This window comes from Falco punctatus, assembly GCF_963210335.1.
Source record: "Falco punctatus genome assembly, chromosome: 7".
Lineage (NCBI taxonomy): Eukaryota > Metazoa > Chordata > Aves > Falconiformes > Falconidae > Falco > Falco punctatus.
Window position 1 is genome coordinate 72686964 of NC_137587.1, and position 22775 is coordinate 72709738.

General features: G+C 45.5%; 1 protein-coding gene across 6 annotated transcripts in view; it reads right to left on the minus strand.

Moving 5' to 3' along the window:
- Positions 1-22775, minus strand: part of CSNK1G1 (casein kinase 1 gamma 1) — a 115348-nt gene that overhangs the window by 7674 nt on the left and 84899 nt on the right. For all 6 annotated transcript variants that reach the window (XM_080397132.1, XM_080397134.1, XM_080397136.1 and 3 more), the window contains 7 exons: positions 16534-16768; positions 14304-14389; positions 12151-12235; positions 9828-9976; positions 8176-8280; positions 4209-4316; positions 973-1079 (listed from right to left, as the gene is read on the minus strand). In XM_080397132.1, coding sequence (XP_080253258.1) covers positions 973-1079; positions 4209-4316; positions 8176-8280; positions 9828-9976; positions 12151-12235; positions 14304-14389; positions 16534-16768 — 875 coding nt within the window. The remainder of the gene's footprint in view (positions 1-972; positions 1080-4208; positions 4317-8175; positions 8281-9827; positions 9977-12150; positions 12236-14303; positions 14390-16533; positions 16769-22775) is intronic.

The following is a 22775-nucleotide window of genomic DNA, read 5'->3' on the forward strand; positions in this document are numbered from 1 at the left end:
AACCTTTTCCATCAGCACTCCCTTTCTCACGCCTGCTGGTTTCCCTCTTTACCCTCCCAGAAGCCATTCCTAAGAGAAGTTCCCACAAAAGCTGAGACAAACAACGTGGGACAAGCAACACCAGTGTCATCCAGTCAAATTATAACCAAGCAGCTGTCACAGCAATGTCACAGCACTGACCAGTTCAAAGGTGGCCCCAGGACTATTTACCCCTTGCATGGGAAGTGTCAGGATTACACTGTGACCTGCTAGGGTTCTGGTCTCGTTCAGAGGCAGCGAGAAGGTCCCATGTCAAGGATCATGCAAAAAGTGACATGATGGTGCCAGATGCAGCATATGTGCAAAGGAGGCCAAAATAGCCAAAGCAGCAACTTTGTGCATCAGTTCTCACTCTTGACCACAAGCTACAGAGGAGACACCAGCTCAGAGGGAGCACACTCTTCCCCACAAGCAGGAGGGCTGCTTCTGGTTTCTCTCACTCAGCTTCCATTGGGCTGGACCAAGAAAGAACTACCCATCCCTGCGAGAGTAACTTTAGGACCGTTCTGGATATCTGGCATCCACTTCTTGCAGCCAGAAATAAAGCATTAACTTTTAGACCAAGAACCTCTTCACTGAGCTGTGCTCAAGCTACTCCTACACTCTCAGCATGAGAGTACAATGCGTTCTCCTTTTGGAGCAGGGGACGTTCACCGGGATTCCTGAAATCAATTCACAGTATTTGGTATTTGTGCTACTGTCTATCTTGCAATACATGCTCTGAGTAAGAGTTACGCTCTCCAGCCATGACAAGTGTAAAGAAGAAGCAGCAGCAGCACTGAAGGCACCATGCATAAAAGCAGCAATACGCAAGGAAAAGGGCATGGGACACAAGCATTGAGTACTTCACCACAGGTAAACATCCCCACTCATTTCCCAGGAGGAGGATTAATGACCACATCAGTGGAAAGCCTGTTTGTAAAGCAAACGTACTTAGCTTCCTCCACCACCTCCACCTCTGCCTGCGCTGTTATTGGCGCGTTGGAGTGTGCCCCCGTTGGATCATCCACATTGAGCTCCCCGTTGGTCGAGCTAACCACCTGAAAGGCAAAGGAACAGAATATCCTGTTAAGGAGCCCCCCCGGACGTGATGTGTCTCCATCCTCCTGGACCATGGGATGGCTGTGGGAATGGGAAATCTGCAGAATAACTACCATTTGCTCCTGTCTTTTTGCACCCTCTTAGCAGGCTGTCAAGATTCTTTGGATGCCTTTGAATCACTTGCCTGGTTTGGGGAGACCGGCCTAGTTCATCCCAAGCAGAAAAGCAGGCACAGGGGACTGCGCCTGTGTTCACTAATTCATGCTCCTGTGTCCAGCACAGGTCTTCTTGTCTTTGGAAGGCTACGCCACTTTGGGAGGCACAACCACTAGTGTGAAGGCTAACTGGCAGCCCTATACACAAACTGTATTATGTTGATTGTTTTCTCCTGACAGTTTCACAGGTGAGCGACTCAGTCCTCTTGCCTGCCAATACCATGGGAAGAAGTGACTCCAGAGCTTCCAGAGTCTCACTCCTTACACAGCCAGTTTCTGGAATTATGTCTTCACCCAAAAGCAGTTGATACGGTCTCCTATCTCTTTTTGTTTCACAGCAGACGTTATGCCTTACTTCAGCATTTCCATTATAGGGATGACCATGCAGACCCCCAGATGCCAGCAGCTCTGCATTTACCAGCAGAGCACATAATTTTCTGGATAATTCATCATTACTCTGTTGCCACAACAGCCACCGAAGAAGCCGCTATGGGACTGAAGTTTGGCCAGCCCCTCTGCACTCCATCTGGAAGTCAGAACAGGCTCCTTTGCACTGCTATGAACACCTGGAGCTGCTTCTGGCTCCCGAGCTATAACGATGCATGGTTCCCCTCCTGCTCCACCTCTTTGCCCTTCTGCAAGGTAAAAGGAGGTACCTCCCTTTTGGGGTGTGGGGGGTGTGGGTGTGCGTCAGGGTGCTACCCAGTATTCCTGGTGGCTCTGGATGACTTAACCACCAGAGATTAAGAGAAGGAAGCCACTCCACTGAAGCAGATGCCTCTTCACTATTAAGTGTACCTCTCCATGTTCGTTTCGAATACTTAAATTCTACCAGCAACTGCTGTTTCTGCAGATCAAGTCCCACAGGCAGTGTCTTCCAAGACATGTCAGGACTCAGCTCATGTGGTTTTCACTCCTCAAGTGACCTTGGGTTCTCTTCTCACCCCCCTTCCCAGATTCATCACACTGTGGGCCCACCTGGGTTCTCCAGACCTCTACACTTCCCACACAACTTTGCAAAATGCTAGCACTTAATTGTGCTATTCCCAGTGGTCTTCCCACACTTCCTTTAGCTGCTTGTTAAATTTCATTTTACAAAAGGCTTTGTTTTTCCTCCTCTCTTTTTATGTGCCACCACTTCATTTTGATGTGGCAAATTCAACTGTTGCCTTAAAGGAAATGGACACTTGAAGCTACTGACCTCCCAAGGGTTCATCATGAGCTGGGTGATCTGTTGAGAAACAATTTAAGCATCTGCAACCCAGCAGCCATGCACAGCAGCAGATTTTCTGTTCTTGGCTGCAGATAAGCAGAATTCTAATGCTTACAGTGACACATATAGGCTTGCAAACTGCTCAGGTAGGCAACCCTCTCAGTCAAATTCAGACTAGGACTGCATTATTGCTGTAGCTACCCTGGCAGAGCACTACTTGTGGGGAGACTCAGCTCACGCTGGGTTTTCACAAGGAAACTATTCCCCTCTGCACTTACCGAGTGCTGAATTCATAAAATCACAGAACGGTTTGGGATGGAAAGGACCTTCACAGATCATCTAGTCCAACCCCCTTGCCATGGGCAGGGACATGTTCCACTAGATCAGGTTTCTCAGAGCCCCATCCAACTTGACCTTGAACAGTTTTCCAGTTTACTGTCTGCTCATGGCTGACATCAGAGCTATACATACATTAGTTTCTCCTTATCTTTCAGTTTCTCTGCTACTCAATAAAATATCTTTACATGAAAAAAGGAATGGCTAATCAAGCCAAAAAAATCATTGAATCCAACCAAATATCAGGAATAAGTAAGAATTTCAACTTAACCTGCATTTCACTTTGGGACATCCTGCACTACCCATCTCCTCAGCTCAGCTCTGTCCCACTTCAGGCACTAATTCCCATTTCACCAGAGCCAATTTTCAAAGTGTTGTGTCTGACACTAGTGCCAGCTCTCACAGGCAAACCTCTGCCGAAGGGCTCACCTTGCCAGCAATATTAAACAGTTCTTGTTTGCTTGCTTGAGTGACACTCGCATCTTCTCTCCAGCACATGCAGCCATCTTGCTCTGGCAGTAGTGCAAGGAACCACCTTAGTGAGCCTGACTGACAACCAAAGGCAGGTACGGTTTCATAAACAGAAGCCATCTTTTCAGGAATTTAAAAACTTAGCTGTAGTGCCACCTTTAATGCTGCCTGGCACTGTCACACATCCTTTGTTCACCCACCTTCCACAGGACAATCATTCAGAGATCCAACTTGCAGCCACCATGCCCTTACACTGCTGTTGGTCTGCCACTGGATCCAAAACTAAAATACAAATTCACTGGGGGGCAAGAGAACAGGGTCACCAGGCCCTGCCACCACAGCGACAGTTCAGCCTGTCTGCCCTCCACCTGCAGGGAGAAGCGGCTGTACAGCCAGCTGGCTTGCACCAGCCACCCCCTGGGCATTTCTCCAGGCTGGCACCCCTAGATTTCCATTAAACAGGAGGAATTAAACCAGAACCTCACCTATCAAGCCTGAACTGGAACAGATCAACTGTTCTCCTAACATTAATGAGGTTTATATGCAACAAACCCTATTTCAGCTGTTTCTTACTAGGAGCACCCCCAGGATGGGGATAGAGGGGTGCTTTATAGACCAGACCTGCTAATATACACTCCCTTCTGTGTTCAATTCGACAAACCTGAGTTCAAAATAACTCTCAGAGGAAAAGCTTCATTGAAACAGTAACAGCAATGATGCTGGCCATCATGGCTTTGGTCCCACAAAACCATAGCTTGGGTTTTTTTGGACAGGACCAAAACAGTTTGTGAAATTGCTCTCCTGACCATGATGTTACTGCAATTTAAGGAGAATTCAGGGAATTTAACACAAATTCTTGCATCAAGGCTGTACACATTAGGAGGAAGAGGTACCTGTACTGATCCTCCATGCCGATCTGCAGCCAAATGAGATGCCAGGTATGAGGTATTCGTCTGCCGGCTTGGCTGGATCTCCCACTCCCCTCGGCGATCGGATGATGCCTGCTCACAAGTTCAGAAGCACAGGAGAAGCAGAAGAGAAGGAAAAAGGTGAATGAGGGGAAGAAATAAAAGGGTGTTTGTTAGTGAGTTAGTTTCTTTGCAAAAAGCAAGGCATTTAAACTTTTAGGTGGACTAACATTTCTTTTTACCAAGTGCACCTCATACTTTACTTCAGTGGTCTCTGCAGTAATTCATTGCAGGAGTAGATTTCTTCTCTAGCTGCTAAATGAAGAGAAAGCTCAGGAAGTTAATTCTTTAACGGCTTCATTTCCATGAGTTTCATCATAGAAATAAAAACACACTGACAGTATGTTTAACTACATCTGTCATGTCACACACACCAGAGCACCTGGCATGGGACCAAGATTGAATACACAAGCTCGACCTCCCTAAAAACATATTTTAAAACTCTAATTTTCAACATAAAAAAAAAGCTACATTTTATTTCACCAAAAGCCAGTTCCACACACTGATTCACTTGTACAGTGCAGAAGGAAACATCCACCACACCTGTTTGACTGGAGAGAGGGTTGGTGGCATTTTGGTTTTCTGCAGAAAAGTAGATAAGAAACTTTTGCAAACAGTTTCTTATTTATCCCCAACAGATGCAAACTTTAGGCAATTAAATTATTAGAATTTGACTTGTTTTATTAAAAGAACCATTTTGCACTTGCATGTGAAGCTCCTTACAGGTCACCCAGCTTTGATGACAACACATCCAGCATTCACCTAAGACCCCAGAGGATCTCAGTTCACCTAAACCCAAGCAACCAGCTGGAGGAACACCTCCCAAACTGGGAAGTGTAGGACAAGCAGGCAGATCTGTGCTGGCCTCAGGACAACAGCAGAGGACATAGTCAAGCCTGAAGTGACTAATGCGACACGTTTAAAAGGTGTCTCCCTGGACACTGTATAAACATTTAAGCAAATGTTTCAAAGCTGAAGCACAAATTTGAAAGAAGAGAGGGCGGAGCAGCGGAGTCCCCCCAGTACACACACCCACCTTGCAGGAGGGATGCTGAACAGGGACACCGAACAGGGACACCGTGGTCCTGGCCAAGAAACAAGAGGCTCAAGCAAATAAGCACCAGGTTATCAGCAGTGAAGCCAAAGCAGCTAACCAAGGAGAAGTGCACAGGCCCTGCCCTTCCCCAGCACCTCTTCATGTTACTCCCTGCAGCTATGGATGATAAGCCTGAGCTCTGGTCAGGGGAAGAGAAGCCACAGGGCTTAGTGCCACTGCGAAAAAGAAAAAAAGAAAGACTGCAAGCAGAGAAAGACTCCAGAAACCTCTGAATAAACTTCAACACTAACTAGTAAATTGTCACTCAACTAGAGCAGGAGAACATGCAAAAAGTGGAAGAATAAAAAAGAAGTCTCCTGGCATTTCATAAAACAGTCACTACCGTTCCCTTTGCACATGGCCTCTGACTCCTTCCTGGAGTGACCCATGGTGCCACTCCTCCTTCCAAGCAGTCACCATATCCAGCTGACAGGTACTATTCCCTTAGAGGTGGTTCTGTCCAGGCTTATCCTATTAAATCTTCTTATTGCATGTTCTTCCTGTGAGCCTGAGAGGCTGCCTACACTTTTTATACTTGGTGGCATTCAAAGCAGAAGGCTTTCCCTTGGAATTTTTTTTGTAATGGCCGCAGGTCACAAGGTTGTGAACAACTGGAGAATTTAAATGCACATTTTAAAAGCTAGTAGAAGACAGACCTTGAGTGCTGCTTCTTCCAAAGCACTGTGCCATCAGTTCACTTGGCTAGCCCAGGTGATGAAGTAGTATCATGCTACGTCAGTGTTAGGAGAAGCAAGCTTCTGCCTAGGAGGCTGGAAGCAGTTTCTAGAAAAGGCTCTTGTAGCCACAAGAGCCAGATTTTTCTCTTTATTTCTACAGCCAAGTATGTGATAAACTGGTTTTGAAGTAGGCTTGAGCTGAGCTGCCCAAAACACAACTCAAGCAGTGGCACTGAGGAAGTGATGCCTGTGAAATCTGGGAGCATCGTGTTCCCATTAACACTCATCACCTTCCCACCAGCTACCAAATTAAAGACTGGCACCTAAAGGCAAAGGAAAGGGCTCACTCATCTTCGAAAGTTAACTATCTTCCTTTCCCAGAGGAAAAGGCTACAAACAAGAGACCGTTCTCTCATCAGCATCATTACTAGGAACTAAATATTATAAAAAAGAATCTGCAGTTGTTACACCTGCGAACAAAAATAAGGCAATTAAATCTGGAGATCAAGGCAGTCACTTGACCCAAACCCACGCCTTTAATTCACTGCTCTAGCTAGACGTTCATTTTTTCTACTTTTTCTTTTAGAGAAAGCATTTGCTTAATACTTAAAAGGAACATCTCTTGGAAGAGGGTTGTTCATGTTTCAGCGAGAAGAAACTGATTTTCCCAGTGTATTGGGATATTAAATAATTCAGCATTTTAAGTAAATTGTTTAGGTGAAAAAACTGATAAAAGCAGCTATGTAATACAGCATCAAGGCTATTTGTGAGGCTCAGAAGAACATGGATTGAAGGCTGCCTGCGTAATTATTTTGGGACTAGGACAGATTCCTTTGGGATATGTACTATAATTTGTGACCATGCTTGAAAATGAAGCCAGGTGTCATTGTCCATTAAAGGAAACAAGATGCCTCATATGTACACAGTGTGAAGGTCTGTTGTCAAAGCAGACAACTAGAGACTGCCATCCAAATAAGGGGGGGTTAATGCATTAATCAGGCAATATATGAAAGCAGATTATTTTACTAGTGCTCACAAAACAGTCCACACTAATCAGCATGCATAAATACAGTACTGCACACATGCTTCAAACAATCCAGCTTCCTACAAGCGACACTTCTACCGAGGGGTATTATCCTGGTTGTAGCTGATGGCTTGAGATGTATTGTAGTCTACGTTAGCTGCTCTACCATTCAGAGCCCAGCTGCATGGAACAGGGAAAGCGGAGCCCAGCCAGGTTATTACATCTCACACACAATTCTACACCCACAGCTTGTGTGAGCTGAGTGGGAACAGAGATGGCAGACAAGGAGCTAGAATGGCACACAGCGGCTAGGGGAGCTGAGCGAGCCCAGAACCACTCACTGGGAAGTAAGAGCACCAACAGCTCTAGCTAGGAGCCAGCAGTTGGAGATCTACTGAATTTCTGATCAGTTCTGTTAACACAGAAAATCCAAACTCTCAACACCAACAAAATATTACAACTAGAAAAGGAAAAATGGGGAAATTCAAATTCAAAAACTAGCATTTAATTCAGGTCATGATGCCCAGCCTCCTCAAAGGATTCAACCCCGGAAGTCCTTTATGGTCTGCAACACTCGCATCAAGAACTGGACACCCTGAGAAGGATATATTGCACCTACATGGGACACGTACATCCTTATCATGGCCGCACAGCCTGTGGGAAGAGGGCCCCTGGGGGCACGCTGCCATCACCACAACTGTGGGTCTACTCCATGGTCTGTGTGTAATGAGTAAAAGCACCCAAAAAACCATTATTGGCCAGGTAGGTCAGGCAGTCTGACCAGGCTGGATAGTTGACTTAAACAGCTTACCCACAAACTACAGAAAAAAAATGCATTCCAAATTGTACCCCATTTGGCTCACGATCTCGAGGAATTCCACTGGCCAATACAGTATTTCAGCAACCTGTTGCTTTGACAGAATTCTGCTCAAATCACAATCTCTAAATGAAGCAGGAATTGTGCTTGCCATGACCAAGGCCAGAATCAGTGCCAGTCCCCTCTAATGGCATATGGCTTCTGCTTCTCTGATCCAAGAGGAATTCAGAGATGTGCCAAACAACGTGGCGCTGCTGAAGCGGTTGTGAGCAACACACCTGATTGCGAAGGGCCTGCTGCGATGGTCGATCTCTATGGACGTGGCTGTCTCTTGTTACTGCAGATGTCCCAGAATCTACATGAACAGATCCCACTGGAGTAGGCTGGAAAACAAGGCATTCGTTAGGATGAAGCCAATGCTGAAGATGCTGCTCGCTCTCAACAAATACAAGCACAAACTTAACTTGTCAGGCTGGCTCCTATCAGGGGGAAGCAGGAAAACATCAAAACGTTGCCCAAAGGTACTGACAATCACTAAGGAAAGTTACAGCCAGGGCTATAAAATCCCTGTGATTTGATGGACATGTGATTTTGATGCTGGACACCAGCACCAAACATCTTGTATAAAAATGAATTAAAAAGGTATAGTTAGGTATCTGTACCTGTGTCAGATCACACCTGATGTGTCTCACATGGGATTATTACCACTGAAAACACACAGACTTGTTTTCCTCATCTCATTGTCTTGCCACTTTTAAAAATCACACTTGCATAGAAACAGGATGTGTTAAAATTAAAGCTTCATCTGCTCTATTCTCACCAAAGTCATAATCCCGGCTCACAACATGAAAATCACCATAGCAACCACTGCAGTTGTCAGCAGAAGCATGCTTATCTTACAAGGTGCTTTTTATCAATTGCCTTTGTAATTAAACAAAAATGTGGAGAAAAATCATGATTCGCAAAGGGAATGATTTCTTATGAACTGTTTTGGGCACAGTAAACATTGATAATAGTAAATGTATTTGGGACAGTAAATCACCGGCAACGGCACCAAGTTCAGCACTGAAAGCATTTGATCTAGCACTGGTGACAATTAATTGCCAGATTGGATGCCTTTGCCATTGCCAGTGTGGGGTGACTGGCCATAAGCAAGAAGGCTATCAGCAAAATGACACAAAACACAAGTGACAAGCACCCAGTGGAAGAGCTTTAGACTCTTCTATCAGACTTCTCCATGACACGTCTTTTGGCCAAGGTCTTCTTGAGTATAAATGGCTTTTGATAATAGAAGTGATGCAATGAGATCACTAATCTGGTCCATCTGGTGTCACTGAAGTGCTGAACAAAGCTTGGTTACTCCTACATTTCCTTGCCATGGGCTGTAAAAAGCTGGTTCAGCCTCCGGAGTAGGGTAAGCCCCGAGATCTTTTGAGCTCAGAACTGGTTTGTTGTTACTATTCACTGGGCATCCTTCAGAGCCCCCTGGCTAGATCTCTCTTACGTCTTGATAAGAACCTAACCATTATAGAGGTCTTCCACCATTCAGTGCTGAGGTAGTATGCTCTCCTGCTTTAAGATGGATGTCTTTAGATGTCTCAAATCCTGCGCTAAGCTAGAAGAAATTAAGTCTAGTCATGTTCATTGCCAGAAGTGGAAAAATCACATTTGAATGCCCCACCAGGGCAAGTCCAAAGAGGTGGGAAGGGGCCTTCTTCCCCTTAGGGAAACTTCAAGGCACTGCAAAAACACTTGGAACACAACATCAGGACATACCACTATGTTAAGACCGTGTCAGCTAGAGAACAGAAGCGAAAAGATTTCATCCTAAGCTCACTGTCATTAATTGGGTTTATCAAGAACAAAGAGCCAGGTGGCAGGGAAGCAACACCTGCAAAGCAAGGCGCTGCATTTTGCAACAACAACTTACAATTGGCCTGCCGACCCAGTCATAGGCGTAGTCAAAGGTGTAGCCTTTCTTTTCAAACAGCTCTGTGAAGATGGTTCTTAAATAATCGTAGTCTGGTCTCTCAAAGAAGTCTAATCGCCGAACATAACGGAGGTACGTGGCCATCTCCTCTGTTGGAAAAGGGGAAAAAAGCCACAGCGTCAGTTCTGCTCGCACATGAACGCCATCACTTACAAGCCTCTAAGAGCTGACACTCACACTGGAAATATGCTTTTCAATTAACTCCGATGACACTTTCCCATGGCACTAGGCTCAAAGCTGGTGCTTGAAGTTGGGCTGGGGGCCAGATCACCAGGTGATGCACATGGTCCAGGCTCCACTAAGTTCAGCTGAGCCATACAGGTTGACAGAAGCTGAGGATATCCAACAAGTCTTCACCCTCAGTGACCTACTCGACAGTCTTTTATTGCTAGATGAATCTCGCTCAGCTTTCCAGAGCCCTCCTGCCCTGCTCAAAGTCTATTAATACTCTGCTTTTATTCTGAATCTTCTGAATGAGTTGTTATAAACCAAGGTCTGTGTTTTAGCATTGAGAGTCACGCTGTGAAAGAACTGTCTGGGCTGCCAGTGCTACCTCTGGCTTTTCCTGTGGAAGCAGTGGTTTTTAGTAATAGTCCACAATGCAAATCAAACACTTCTCAAGCAAAGATGGAAGTGCCACCTCTGCTCCACAGAAAGCTGCTGTTCCATCTCAAATCTGAGTTCTGCAGCTAGTTTTATTCTACATATTTGTATAAAACCAAACACTAAAACACACTCTACAATAAATGCTAACTCACTGAACGAGCCAACAGGATGCTCATGTATATGTCTTCTCAGACAGACATTTAAAGTAGCCACAGCACTTTCATCTGGGGAAGAAGAGCAGGAGTGGGCACCCCGTGGGACCCTTGAGCTCCAGCACCGGCCAGGGTCTGGCTGCCCAGAGCATTGGCTGCCCGATGTCATTACGTCAGTCATAGCCTTGAATATTCAAAACAAGACTTCGAAGGGGAAGCTCCAGTGTTCATTTACCTGGCGCACACAGAACAGTGTTTGGCGTTATGCTAATTAATTCTTTCCTGCATCTGGGTTGTACTTTGCATGCACAAAGAACTGAGCTCTGGTAAACTGATGTTCTTCCCAGCTCTCCCTTGGCTTACGCCTAAGCCAAGGCAGGATGTTTGAGCAGAGCTCAGTATGAGGCGTGAGTCTGTGCACTGCAGTACGACTGATACAACAGCATGGTTTTTGCCTTTAGCTAACAAAAATAAGAATAGCATTGCCTATTGATACTTAACTGTGTCCGTGGCTTGCAGCTTGCATGTCACATGGAGGTAAAAGAGGAAAAAAAAGAGAAGAAAGGTAATCCCCTCTTCCTGCTAATATCTCTGGAAGGCGGAGGACCAACAGGTGAGCAAGGCAAGCAAGGAACAGAAGTAAGTTCTCTCACCTCCATTCAGCCCAGACTTGCAGGTGTGATAGAGCTCTGACCAGGGAGTATTGGGGCAAAACATGAGAATGGCCAACCTGAAGCTGTTCTGCTTGGAACTAGGTGGATTTTGGATGTGAATACACCTGGGGAATTAGCACAACTTGAGTGAACAATGATCACCTTCCAGGCTTGCTACTCCTCAAGCTGGGAAAGAGCCACGTGACACAATGGCTCCTACAGGAATGGGGCTAACTGTGGGGACCTGGGTGCTCTCGCTGATGTCAGGATTTCAAAAAAACACCAACCCCCCCTGTACTCTGTGAAGGCCATGGGGTACTGGGGAGGGCTTTAACTCTGTACTCCACTCTCCTAATTCCAAGGCAGACTTTAACTAGAGAAAAGATACTGGGCTTGGCCAGAAGCACATCTTTAGTAACACTCTCCTTAAAACTGCTGTCACAAGGTAGAGTTCAAGGACAGACACATCATCCCATCTTCTAAGCTGGCTACCTACAATTTTAACCCCTGTAAAACCTTCAGTTTGGAAAAGAATTACTCAGTAGATCCAACATCGTCACTTGGGAGAGAGAAAATAACGAGGCCCTTCTTTGGAAGGAAGCCAAGAAGCAAAGCAGGAACATGAGCCACTTGAGCACTGTCCAGCCTCCTGGATGAGAAGAGTCGTGCTCAGCCACAAGGCCTCAGGCCCTACTAATTTACAGCAGCAGCTCCAGTTGTTTGCCAGCTTGAGGAACACCACAATGGATACACATCATCCAAATACTTTCTGCCAGAGGGGCGCAGAACTATCATGTTTAACAAGGTATGTTCACCTCCAGCTGCACTCACACAGTCCCATCAGGGCTTTACCTGGAAAGTTCTCACAGAGAACTTCAACTGGAGTGTTTCTCTTTGTGTCCCCAATCTTCTGATACCTCTCTTTTAAGGTGTCAGCCTGTAGCGCACAAAGACAAAACAGTTGTGGAGAAAGAGTTCAACCATGTGATAAACGACATGCTGTATGGGAAGAAAAACAAGGTATTTAATACCGATTCTGGGTGGTATCAGAAGATGTTACTTGTAACTGAACTGCATCCTAGACTACACTAGTAGGAATAGTATCTTACCCTGTTGTAATTCTCACTATGCATTTTATGTGCTATCAGCAAAGAACATCCAAGGACACATTCAAAACCTCTTCAGTACTTGAAAGGAAGGACACTTTTTAGTGCCTTACAACGGTAATTTCTTAACAGCCTAGTCCTGAGGACTGTACAGGGGAGCTTTTATGGGTCAATAAGACAAAACTGCAGATACTATGATGGCACATCAGTATCCTGTCCTAGGCTAAGAGCCATCAGCAACCAAGATGCCTTCATAAACAACTGCAAAAGTAGGGAAATTGCAATGGCAATGCGGGTTTTACTGTGTATAATAGAATGGCATCACATAGATATAACTATATGGTTACATCAATCACAGTTCTCCCAGATTCCATGCTACTCCCATACTGCCTCTCCTTTTACCTCAAAACTGTCTATTACTTAGACAGCACTGATTGAATATCTGGTCATCAAGAAAATGAAACAATTTTCACCTAATTTCCCACCTGCCCCGCTCCCCCCCGCCCCCACAGAACTCTGGTCCAGTTGGCATCCTAAGTATGGGTTTTATTGCCTCCATTACAAAATATGCCAATTAAACCTAGCTGCAGCATAATTAGCCTTGTAAGATGCTCTCTCAAAATGTTAGCACTGGCAGTATAGACCAGAAGTGTAAGCGGAGGAAACTTAGAAGCATGAAGATGCCATATTCTAGATCAAGCTGAAGAGTCTGTGCTTGTTCTGGAGCTAAAGAAATGCAGAACTTCAAGGAGTTGTCAACTAATTTTTATCCAGTTCAGCACTGAAGTGAAAAAAAATTGTAGAATCTTGTCTAAACCTGGAATTATTTTAGAATAATTTACAGGACTAATTTAAAGCAGATGAGTTAAACTAAGCTAGAAACAAAATATGTAACAGAATAACTTACACTTACAGAGGTGTGAACTTAAAGTCAGAGATATTCTGATTTTTTTTCACAATCACTCTTATGCCCGAAAACCCCTTTCTTTGCTTTTATGAGTCATTGTTAACATTTCTGGCACACATCTGATAAAGCTAAGCTGAGACTAACTCTGGATAGATGGTGACAAAACAGCTTAACAAGGTCTATCATACAAGCCACTGTCACTGACCATAGCAGCACTCTGCTGAGCAGCTTATGACCCCAAAACCTTGTCTCCTTTTCCAACAGTACTAACAGGTCTAGCAGGAGTTACCGTCTTCACCAATAAACCTTCTCCTAACCTGATCAAATGCGTTCCCTATGCTCACTGCAATTCCAAAGTTGAACACATAGCTTAATCATCAGGAAAGTGATGGAGAAGTGAAGATGCAGCTACCAACAGCTTCAGAGCCAGCAAATGACTTACTATTAGTTAATTCAGCTGACGGATGTTAGCTGCAGTTGCCATAATTCAATTGCTTGCAGCTCTTCACATTGTACACGACATTTCATAAACTTCTAAGCACTGAGTGTCCAGTATCTCTGGAGGGAAGCCAAACTCAATACTCCCAGAAAACCAGTTTTTCAAGCCAAAGTCCATCTGCACATCTAAACCCATCAAACTGCTCCCGTTACAAACACTTTTCACAGATGCAGCTAGGGGATTGTGTGCCATAACTGGAATTTCATAAACAACCACTGTGTCCCAGTCACACTCCAGCTTGGGGCAGCTTCATATTTCAGCAAAGCTGCTCCAACAGCTCAACAGCTCTCTCTGCTGTCCCTCTCCCAGCTGCTCATCTGCCTCTGCTGAATCCTCCCTCCAGACTTGTACCAATTCAGCTAAGCTAAGGGCAACTCGAAGTGACAGGTAACAGTGTTTCTGGTTGGATTTTGCAAATGTTTCCCTACCAGATTCTCATTTGGGCATAGACCAGACAAAGTTTCAAAGGGCAAAAATTACAGCTCAAACCTACCTTCAATCCTTGCCAGGGCAGACTGCCTCGGAGGAAATACATAAACATATGGCCAAGAGCTTCCAAGTCGTCTCGACGACTTTGCTCTGAAACAGAAGAGATAATAAATTATTGCTGCGGCTGCAGAAATGGATCTGAGATCTGATCAGTAGCCACACCTATTTCTGAGATAAAAGTTATCACAGGGAAGTTCACTTGCTGTCCATACCTGTGCAAAACCACTTGGAACTTGTTACAAAAAAGCATAAAACATGTAAAGATCAGCTAGAAAGCATGAGATAACACAGGAGCTGTAAGACATACTGCCCAGCCTTAGGTAGAATTGATAAGAGGTAGAAGTATTAATCACAGAGGAATAAAGAAGCTCCACAGTCCTCTGGACTGCCAGTGCCCGATGGTGCACCTGTGATGTGGTTCTGGATTATGTTATCTCCTTTGAACTACACAGGAACAGGCAGGGGACACTTGCAGGGAACTACCATGTTGCACAGTGCCAATCCTTTCCCAATTGCTTCTGCAGCTCATCACATCAGAGCAGCGCAAACCCAGCTCCTTCTAGCACTGCTTTTCCTTGTGAAACACTTGCTGCTGTTGCCATGCAGATGTTATGATTATGAATGAAAAGGGGAATAAAGGGACCTCAAACCAAAGGAAAAAGCATCCTTAAAATAATGTACCAAAATGTATCAAAAAACTCAAGGGATGATACCAGACAGAACAACTAATCTGGAGCACAACTGCATGGGCCTGCAGCTGGGCTGGGCTGCACCGTGCGGACTTCAGTTCACTGGACTTGCAGACTGATTTGATGTAACCTCCTCTGCTCTGAATCTCCACCTGTAAGCAAATAACGTGCTCCACAGCCACAATCCAGAGCAGATCTAGTCATGCAGCCCACACGCTACGACAAACTGTGTGAGCTGTCCCTGATGCTGCAGCATCTGCAAGAGGAGAAAAAGGCAGTGCTTTGCACAGCATGACTCTCCTTCAAAAGCAGCAGCAAATTTCACCCTCAAAAGATGCTGGGGGTGAGAACATTCAGCAGAAGGGAACTGAGATGACAGTTCCTGCAGGTTACACTCACATAGCTGTAAAAATGGCGGGGGGGGGGGGGGGGGGGGGGCGCAGAGCGGCGGTAAGAGGCTGTCCTGGGTAATTTAATGTAACAATACAGATGAACTTCTTGGGAAGATGGCTGACTGCACTTGTCTTTCAGAAGAACTGTAATCAGACTCCTTTATTTTTAAATGTGAAGGGACTGACTCCACTTGGGCTGGCCTCACCAGCAAAGCATCAGCCCCACAAAACCGCTCTGGGCAGCGACAGCCCCCGCCACAGCCAGCAGCCAATCCTCCCCTCCTCAAATACATGCACCCAGAACAGAATCTTCCCCGGCATGAGCCACAGCATGAGCTGCAAAACCTGCACGGCAATGGCTCCTAAAGAAGGCACACTGTGTACTTCAAATGCAAGCGCATCTTCCTTCCATATCCACCTGCAGAGCACACCCCCAGCACCAGCAGCTTCCGAGCCTGCTCCCACTGCAGCTTCTCATTCCTCCATTCTTTCCTGACCCTTCGCTAGATTTTCCAAAATGAGAAGTCGGGCTCATCCCTCCTTACTCCCCAAAGAAAGAGCGCTCTCCAAGAGACATGAAAGCCAGTGATGCCTTGATCTCATAGCTGGAAGGCTACTGAAAGAAGGTTCAATTATCTTACTGCTCTTGTGAGTTTAAGTGAATATAAACATTTAATAAGTTTTTTTGCCTTTCAGCCACAGAAAGGTAATCTTCTGGTATGAAAGAAGGCAGTGAGGAGAGGAGATAAAGGCCAGGTTTAACATTAGTTAAATCATTAATTTTCTCCAACCAATTATTAGGTCAGGGAACATCCAACTCCTAACACCTGAAACTGGAAGGTATAGCTGTGCTATAATAATCTATTTGGTAATCATTTAGTGCAGCAATTACTACCCACCTACTTGTCTTTTATCAGTGTAGGGTTGCTACCAGTTATTTAGTTCCCAATAAAATCTGTAATTATGAGGCTTGCAACATTTCAGCTGTCTCAAATCCTCAAAAGGGGGAAAAAAAGAAGTCTCACAACTGTAAACAGCATCATGGCATTGAGAGGTTTACAAACAGCTCAAAGGGCACGAGAGACCCATAAGCCAAACTACTGTTGGAGGTCTACACAACTTGGCATGGCAAGCTCCTACCAACCACACAGACCTTTGCCAAGATGAGTGTTGATGGACATATATCTTGCTGTTCCAGTTAAGCTTTTGTGTTCCCTGTAAGGTATGTGTTTTTTGGTTTCCGGGTCAATGTACTCCTTTGCCAATCCAAAGTCTATGATGTGAATGACGTGCTCTTTCTTATTGCCTTGCCGGCCAATAAGGAAGTTTTCTGGCTTGACGTCTCGGTAGATGAGGTTCTTTGAATGCACGTACTCCATTCGAGATATCTGCAAAACAACAAGGCAAGTTATTTGTGAGCAGACCAGCTACCTCACTCTCCCAGCTAACAAGGCTACAAAGTTTTGTTAGCCCACCACTGAGGCTCAGCTCAGTGCTACCTCCCATTTCAGCTACTCTATGAGAAATGCAACAACAGATGGAGCGAGTGAACCAAAGCTGCATTTCTGATCGGAGCTGGGTCATGTCCTCTGATGAAGTCTTAGAAGAGGAATTTGTCATCCCCTCCTTTCTCTGGCTACCTGACTTAATTCCTACAGAAACTGCAAAGGCTGTTTCTGTAACGTTACCACCGGGACACAGCTTTTGGAAGGATGCCACAGGGAATTGCAGCAGCCTTTTTGTATTGATTTTAAACATACTAAACCAGTTACACCAAGAGCTCTTCCCTTGCCCACAGCCTTCCCTTGTTGCTCTGTGTCTTACCACCTTCCTCCCTCAACCCATATGTTGTCTTAGACATGCCAAATTCTTCATGGAGGGGGATTTTTGGGCAGGCAGAAGCCTTAAGATCCTCAACACTGACTAAAAATAATAATTAACCTCATTGGTTGTCAACTAGGAATAGCTGGAATATTTTTCAGCTTTTGACTAACTTGGTTCTGGCAGTATTACTGAGAAGATAAAAGGGCAGGAACCCCGATTCCGAGGCAATGGAGGGCCGTTTCCCCTCTAACAATGTACCTTATTCAGATGCTTATAATTAATATTGCTTTTGAAATGAAATATATTGCAGGTGAAGTCTGAATAGGTCACCAAGCAGTTCTCCTTTGAGTTCCTAACTTAATAGATGATTCTAAGTGGAAATTACTCACAATTTCATTTAATTCATTCCCTTTTAATTTCCTTCTGAGGTTTTAAACAAAAACCTGTGAATTCCCATTTATAGCTGTCCTGGTCTGCAGCTGCCCTGCATGCTGTAGAGCATGGTGGCTTTGTTTAAGCAAGATGGTTCAATGGAAAGGTCATTTGAAGCTACCTGTCTGCATGCAGGCTTGCAACACAATGAAACCATTGCAAAGCTCCTGCAAACTCAAAATTTTGCACTAACAAGCATCTGTCCTGGTTTCAGCTGGGATGGAGTTCACTTTCTTCCTAGGTGCTAGTCAAGAGCTGTGTTTTGGCTGTGATGTGAGGACAACGCTGATAACCGCACTGATGTTTTCATTTGTTGCTGGGTGATGTTTATACTAAGTCAAGGATTTGTCTATTCCTTGGGCCCTGCCAGCCAGAGGGCTGGGAGGGGGCACAAGTGACTGAAGGGACACAGCCAGGTCAGCTGCCCTGAAGCAGCCAAAGAGGTATTCCATACCGTGGGACGTCATGCTTGGTATAGAAACTTGGAGGGTTAGCTGAGGGGGGATGGCTGCTCGGGGACTGGCTGGGCATTGGTCAGTGTGTGGTGAGCAGTTGTGCTGTGCATCACTTGTTTTCCTTTCTCCCTTTTCCTGTGGATTTTATCCTTTTCCCCACCTTTCCATTATAACTATTATTATTGTTATTATTCTTCTTTCCTTTTTATTCTGTTTAAATTATTGAATTGTTCTTATCTTAACCCTTCATGCCCTATGTTGGGTGCCAAAAAAGGACTGCTGTGGTTTAACCCCAGCCGGCAACCAAGCACCACGCAGCCACTTGCTCCCCCCCCAACCCGGAAGGGTGGGGAGGAGAATCGGAAAGGAATGCAAAACTCAAGGGTTGAGATAAGAACAATTTAATAACAATCTACAGAGCTAAGGGCCACACCATTGCGGTGGACCTCACAGTGTGATGCTATCGGATTCGGGGAGCACCTAAGCTGAGAGCCACCAGCTGGTGCCCCCCCAAGGGAGCTCCCTGCAGGGAGTCATTAGTTCCTGAGCAGTTCTGCACTAGGTCGATACTGGCAGGACAGCTCCACAGCTCCCGCATGGGGCAGGATCCTGGAGTCTGGATCACCAAGCCAGCTCTTCCCCCAGCTGAGCAGCTGCCCAGGCAGCAGTAACCCCACGTCAGTCCTTCCAGCCATTCTGCTTGCCTTGACCGTGAGCACCACTGGGCTGACAGACCCTGACTGCTCTTTGGCTTCCCGCTCCGAATCCAGAAGCATTCTCAGCTGGCAAATCCAGACCTCTTTTTCTCTTTACAGACCCTGGATCCACACCTGGCTGAAAGCTCCATATGTGTGTGTCATCACTCCATCCTGCTCCCAGAGGTTTATCAGATGCCTTATTTTGAAGGAAAACCTACTACATTTCCACCACTACAAAAGAAGTTACAGGCAGGAGGGGGCAGCACTCCTTATGAAATAAAAAATGATGTGCAGAGAGAGGGTAGTAGACAGGAAAAAAATGACTGCAGGTGAATCAATCTTAAAAAACAGGACTGACTCAAAGGCTTTTTCAAAGATGGTAACAGCACATGTTGCCATTTCCCTCACCTCTAAGTAGTGATTTATTTCAATGTGCTGAGAAAATGGGTTTCACAGCTAACAGCCATTATTTCTAATCAATTACAGGATGATGCAGAACAGAGCAGATGCTCTGCACTTCAGCCATTCTTCACGCTTTGAATCACCTACAGGACACAGCAGCAGGTTGGAAGACAAAAAGGTATGTTGGGAGGCAATTCAAATCAAGATGCAACCCTTAAAACAGGAACAAAGTGTTTCCTTCCCTCTCAATACATAATAAACTTTCACACAGAGCCTGACTGGCTCATTTGTCCCTGCTACCAAAGAAGCTCAATTGTTGAAATGGTCAATAGCAATTACACAACCTGAAAAAAAGCCTATTTTTTTTGTTCCTTAAAAACTCACATCAAGCTGCATTGGCCAGGACAACAACTTGGACAGCAGAGATGTCAGATGAACCTATACACTCCAGCAGCACTTAAGAGATACTTATTTACCTGCCTCTTTTGCTTCACCACACACACACACACACACACACAGATGCTCTCGGATCTTTCACATTCCTTTTTCTTTACTTCCACCTGCCTGGATGCTTCATGATGTGCTGTTGGAGAGCTGCGCACAGCCAGTGATGGCTGAAAGACACTCCAAGTCAGAATGATGTTTGCCAGAGTAGCCTCCATGCTTTATTCACCCTGACAAGACACTCACCCTGCTTATGGCTGCTAGTGATGGGGGGCTGGTGACTATCTGTGCTGCATCACCCTTTCAGGCTTGCTGTCTGAGAAGAAACGAGCAGTGCTGGTGCAGCACAGCCTCGGCCTGACTCAAACCCATTGCACAGCTGAAGAAGAGGAGTTCCCACTCCAGAAACGTGCTGGATGCAGAGACACAGTGCCCACTCCTTTGTGTTTGAACCACAGGCTCAAATGTCTGTGCATTAATCCTACAGTCAGAGAACCCACTGCAAGGAGCTGCAACTGTCAGAATTGCTTTTACACTGGAAAAACAGTCACTGTGAAGCAGTGTTGACATCTGCTCTGTTATTTTAACAGCAATAAAAACAGACTATGGCATTTTATTGTAGGGCACAGAAACACTAGGGGTGGATGGGAGACTCTGCTTGTAAATTAAAGCAGGATTTCCATGGCCACAGCCAGCCAAGTCCATCTTCAGAGCCACAAATCTCCATTTCAGTTGTCAGAGAAACCCCTAGAAGGGGAGAGCATCCCCTGGCACACAGCAGGACTCCTGCAGTGCAGCTGAGGAATGAGAGGATATTTGTGACATTTAACCAGATGACAAAGAAACCCATGCTTTTATTTTCCTTTCTTCTGCCAAGGAAGCAAGTGTAATAAACCCTTTTCCCCCAGAAAGGTAACTCTTAAGGATCTGATCTCGATGGCAATGTCATGTCTAGACCCTCTTGATAAATTTGAGCCCTTCTTCCACACGCCACCTGCCTGAATATAGATCAGATCAGCAGAGATAAAAAAATGCCTTCTGTTTAAAGGCTGTTTTGGTGTCTTTTATGAAAGACAATTTTGATGGGTCACCACTCAAAAAACCTTTTCACCATGACTTGGTCCAGACCTCAGCCGGAAGTATTTGCACAGTGCCTAGCACAATGGACCTTGCTTCTGACAGCAAGCAGTTAAGCAAGGGTGAAAATAACATTCACTCCTGAAAAAACTGAGTTGTCAATGAGTATCACAGATGTTGGACCTGGCCAAGAGTGGAAAAGTTAAAGCCAGAATAAAAAAAACATTCTCCCCCAGCCCAAACACCAAGTCAGCTCTGCAAAGCCCTAAGATGCCTTCCGATTTATGGGCTTTAGGGAACGGTATTAGTGAAAGCATTTTTAATTGCCAAGCTTTGCTTCATTCAGGAACATCAACTGCTTGATCTATTCAGTTGCACAGAGAGGACGGAGGAAGCAGTTCCAGTGTGATGCTTGTAGCAGAGCAACATGAAACACTGGAGACGCAGAAGTTACAGCAGTAACAGAGCTGGAAAACTTCCACCAGGGAAGGAAAACAGAGGACTCCTTCAATGCAGGTTTTCACTGAGAGGTATGAAATGGTGGTATTAGACCAAGAACATTTCTGATCTGGCTCAAGCTATGTTTGGTAAGCTGCTGCCACAGCTCTGAACACAAGGCACACTTACCAGAAAAATATGCAAGCCTAGTGACAAACCTGAGGGCTGTGTGGCTCATCCCCCTGCCAAGGCATGACCTTCCTACTGTGTCATCTCATCTGAAAAGATTCCAGAATAGGGTCTCCTTCTTGAAGACTCATCCTTGTCTGGTCTCTATCTCCCTCAGCCAGGAGTCGTCTTGATGTAAAACCATGTTTAAATTCTCCTACAATCATGAGTGACACTCCTTAAATCAATGACGATGTATTTGTTTCTCCTACAGGGCTTCTCTTTCTTCTAACATCTGTAGAATAAAAGGATCCGCCCCAGTCCTGAGATGCTGCTACCTGTCAAGGTAAGTAAGACCAGCCAAGCACATACGCTTATTAAAAGACACTTTTCAGGGATGCCTCTGGTTAAAAATTGACCATTGGACACAAAAAAAGGAGATCAAGTGCCACCACACTGCATCTGAAGTTCCTGCCTAGTTTTAGCATGCAGGACACATGTAGATGTGTCAGAGATGTGCTGCAGCAGCAGTCAGGCTTAAGGAGGGAAAGCAGGGTGAAGGCAGCTAAACAGGACCTTGAAAGCAGCAGTTGGTGCTGTCGGGCTGAGCCTGCAGCAGGCAACGACAAGGAACCATGCAATGGCCGAGAAGGAACTCGATGCTCCGAAAGACATCAGGATCATCACATGCAAGTGAGGGGAGAAAGATCTAAGGGACAAAGGGGTGGACACTTAACACCCCACTAGCTCAGGGCACCCTCGCTGCCAGTGTTGCTGCTCCAACAAGTGCAAAGACATCCACGGCAGATCCCTCTGGAGAGGATCAAACCTAAGGTGGGAGTGGCAATGCAAAGGTGACTCCCAGGAACTCCCTGAGCTCCATGCTGCAGAGGAGCCTCCCAGACAAGTAGTACTGCTTTACCTTTGGGTGGTCTTCCTGGCCTTAAAAAAAGATATAATTTGATGGCATTTTGGGGAGAACCCAACCAGAGTAGCAGTTTTCTGCAACGTGCTAAGTTGTCCCTCACTCTCTACATCAGGGCAGGGTGCTCCTCTCTGCTGTCTGGGTGGTAACAGGCCACTCATGTTTTTGGAAGTCTCCCTGGATATTAGGCTTCATTAACAGGTGTGTCAAGCATCAAAGAAGAGAAACGCTGCTCATGCAATGCACTGGATTCTGGCAATGAAGTCTTATGTCTCCTCACGCCTGTGGTTAGAAGTACAGTAGCTTAAGCAGGCTTGACTGGTCAAAAGCAAGAGCAAAACATGATTTATGGAGGCAAACCGACTGAATATGACAGTCCAACTTCCCTTCTCTGATGTCTCTCTCACACTGGACTGTGACACAGTGACTGCAACAATTTAGCATAGGAACTAAGACAAATCCAAGACAATTCTCCCCAGAGCCTTGTGGTTGGAGCGAAGGGTTTTCATTGCAGTCAAGCAGTAAATGCCAG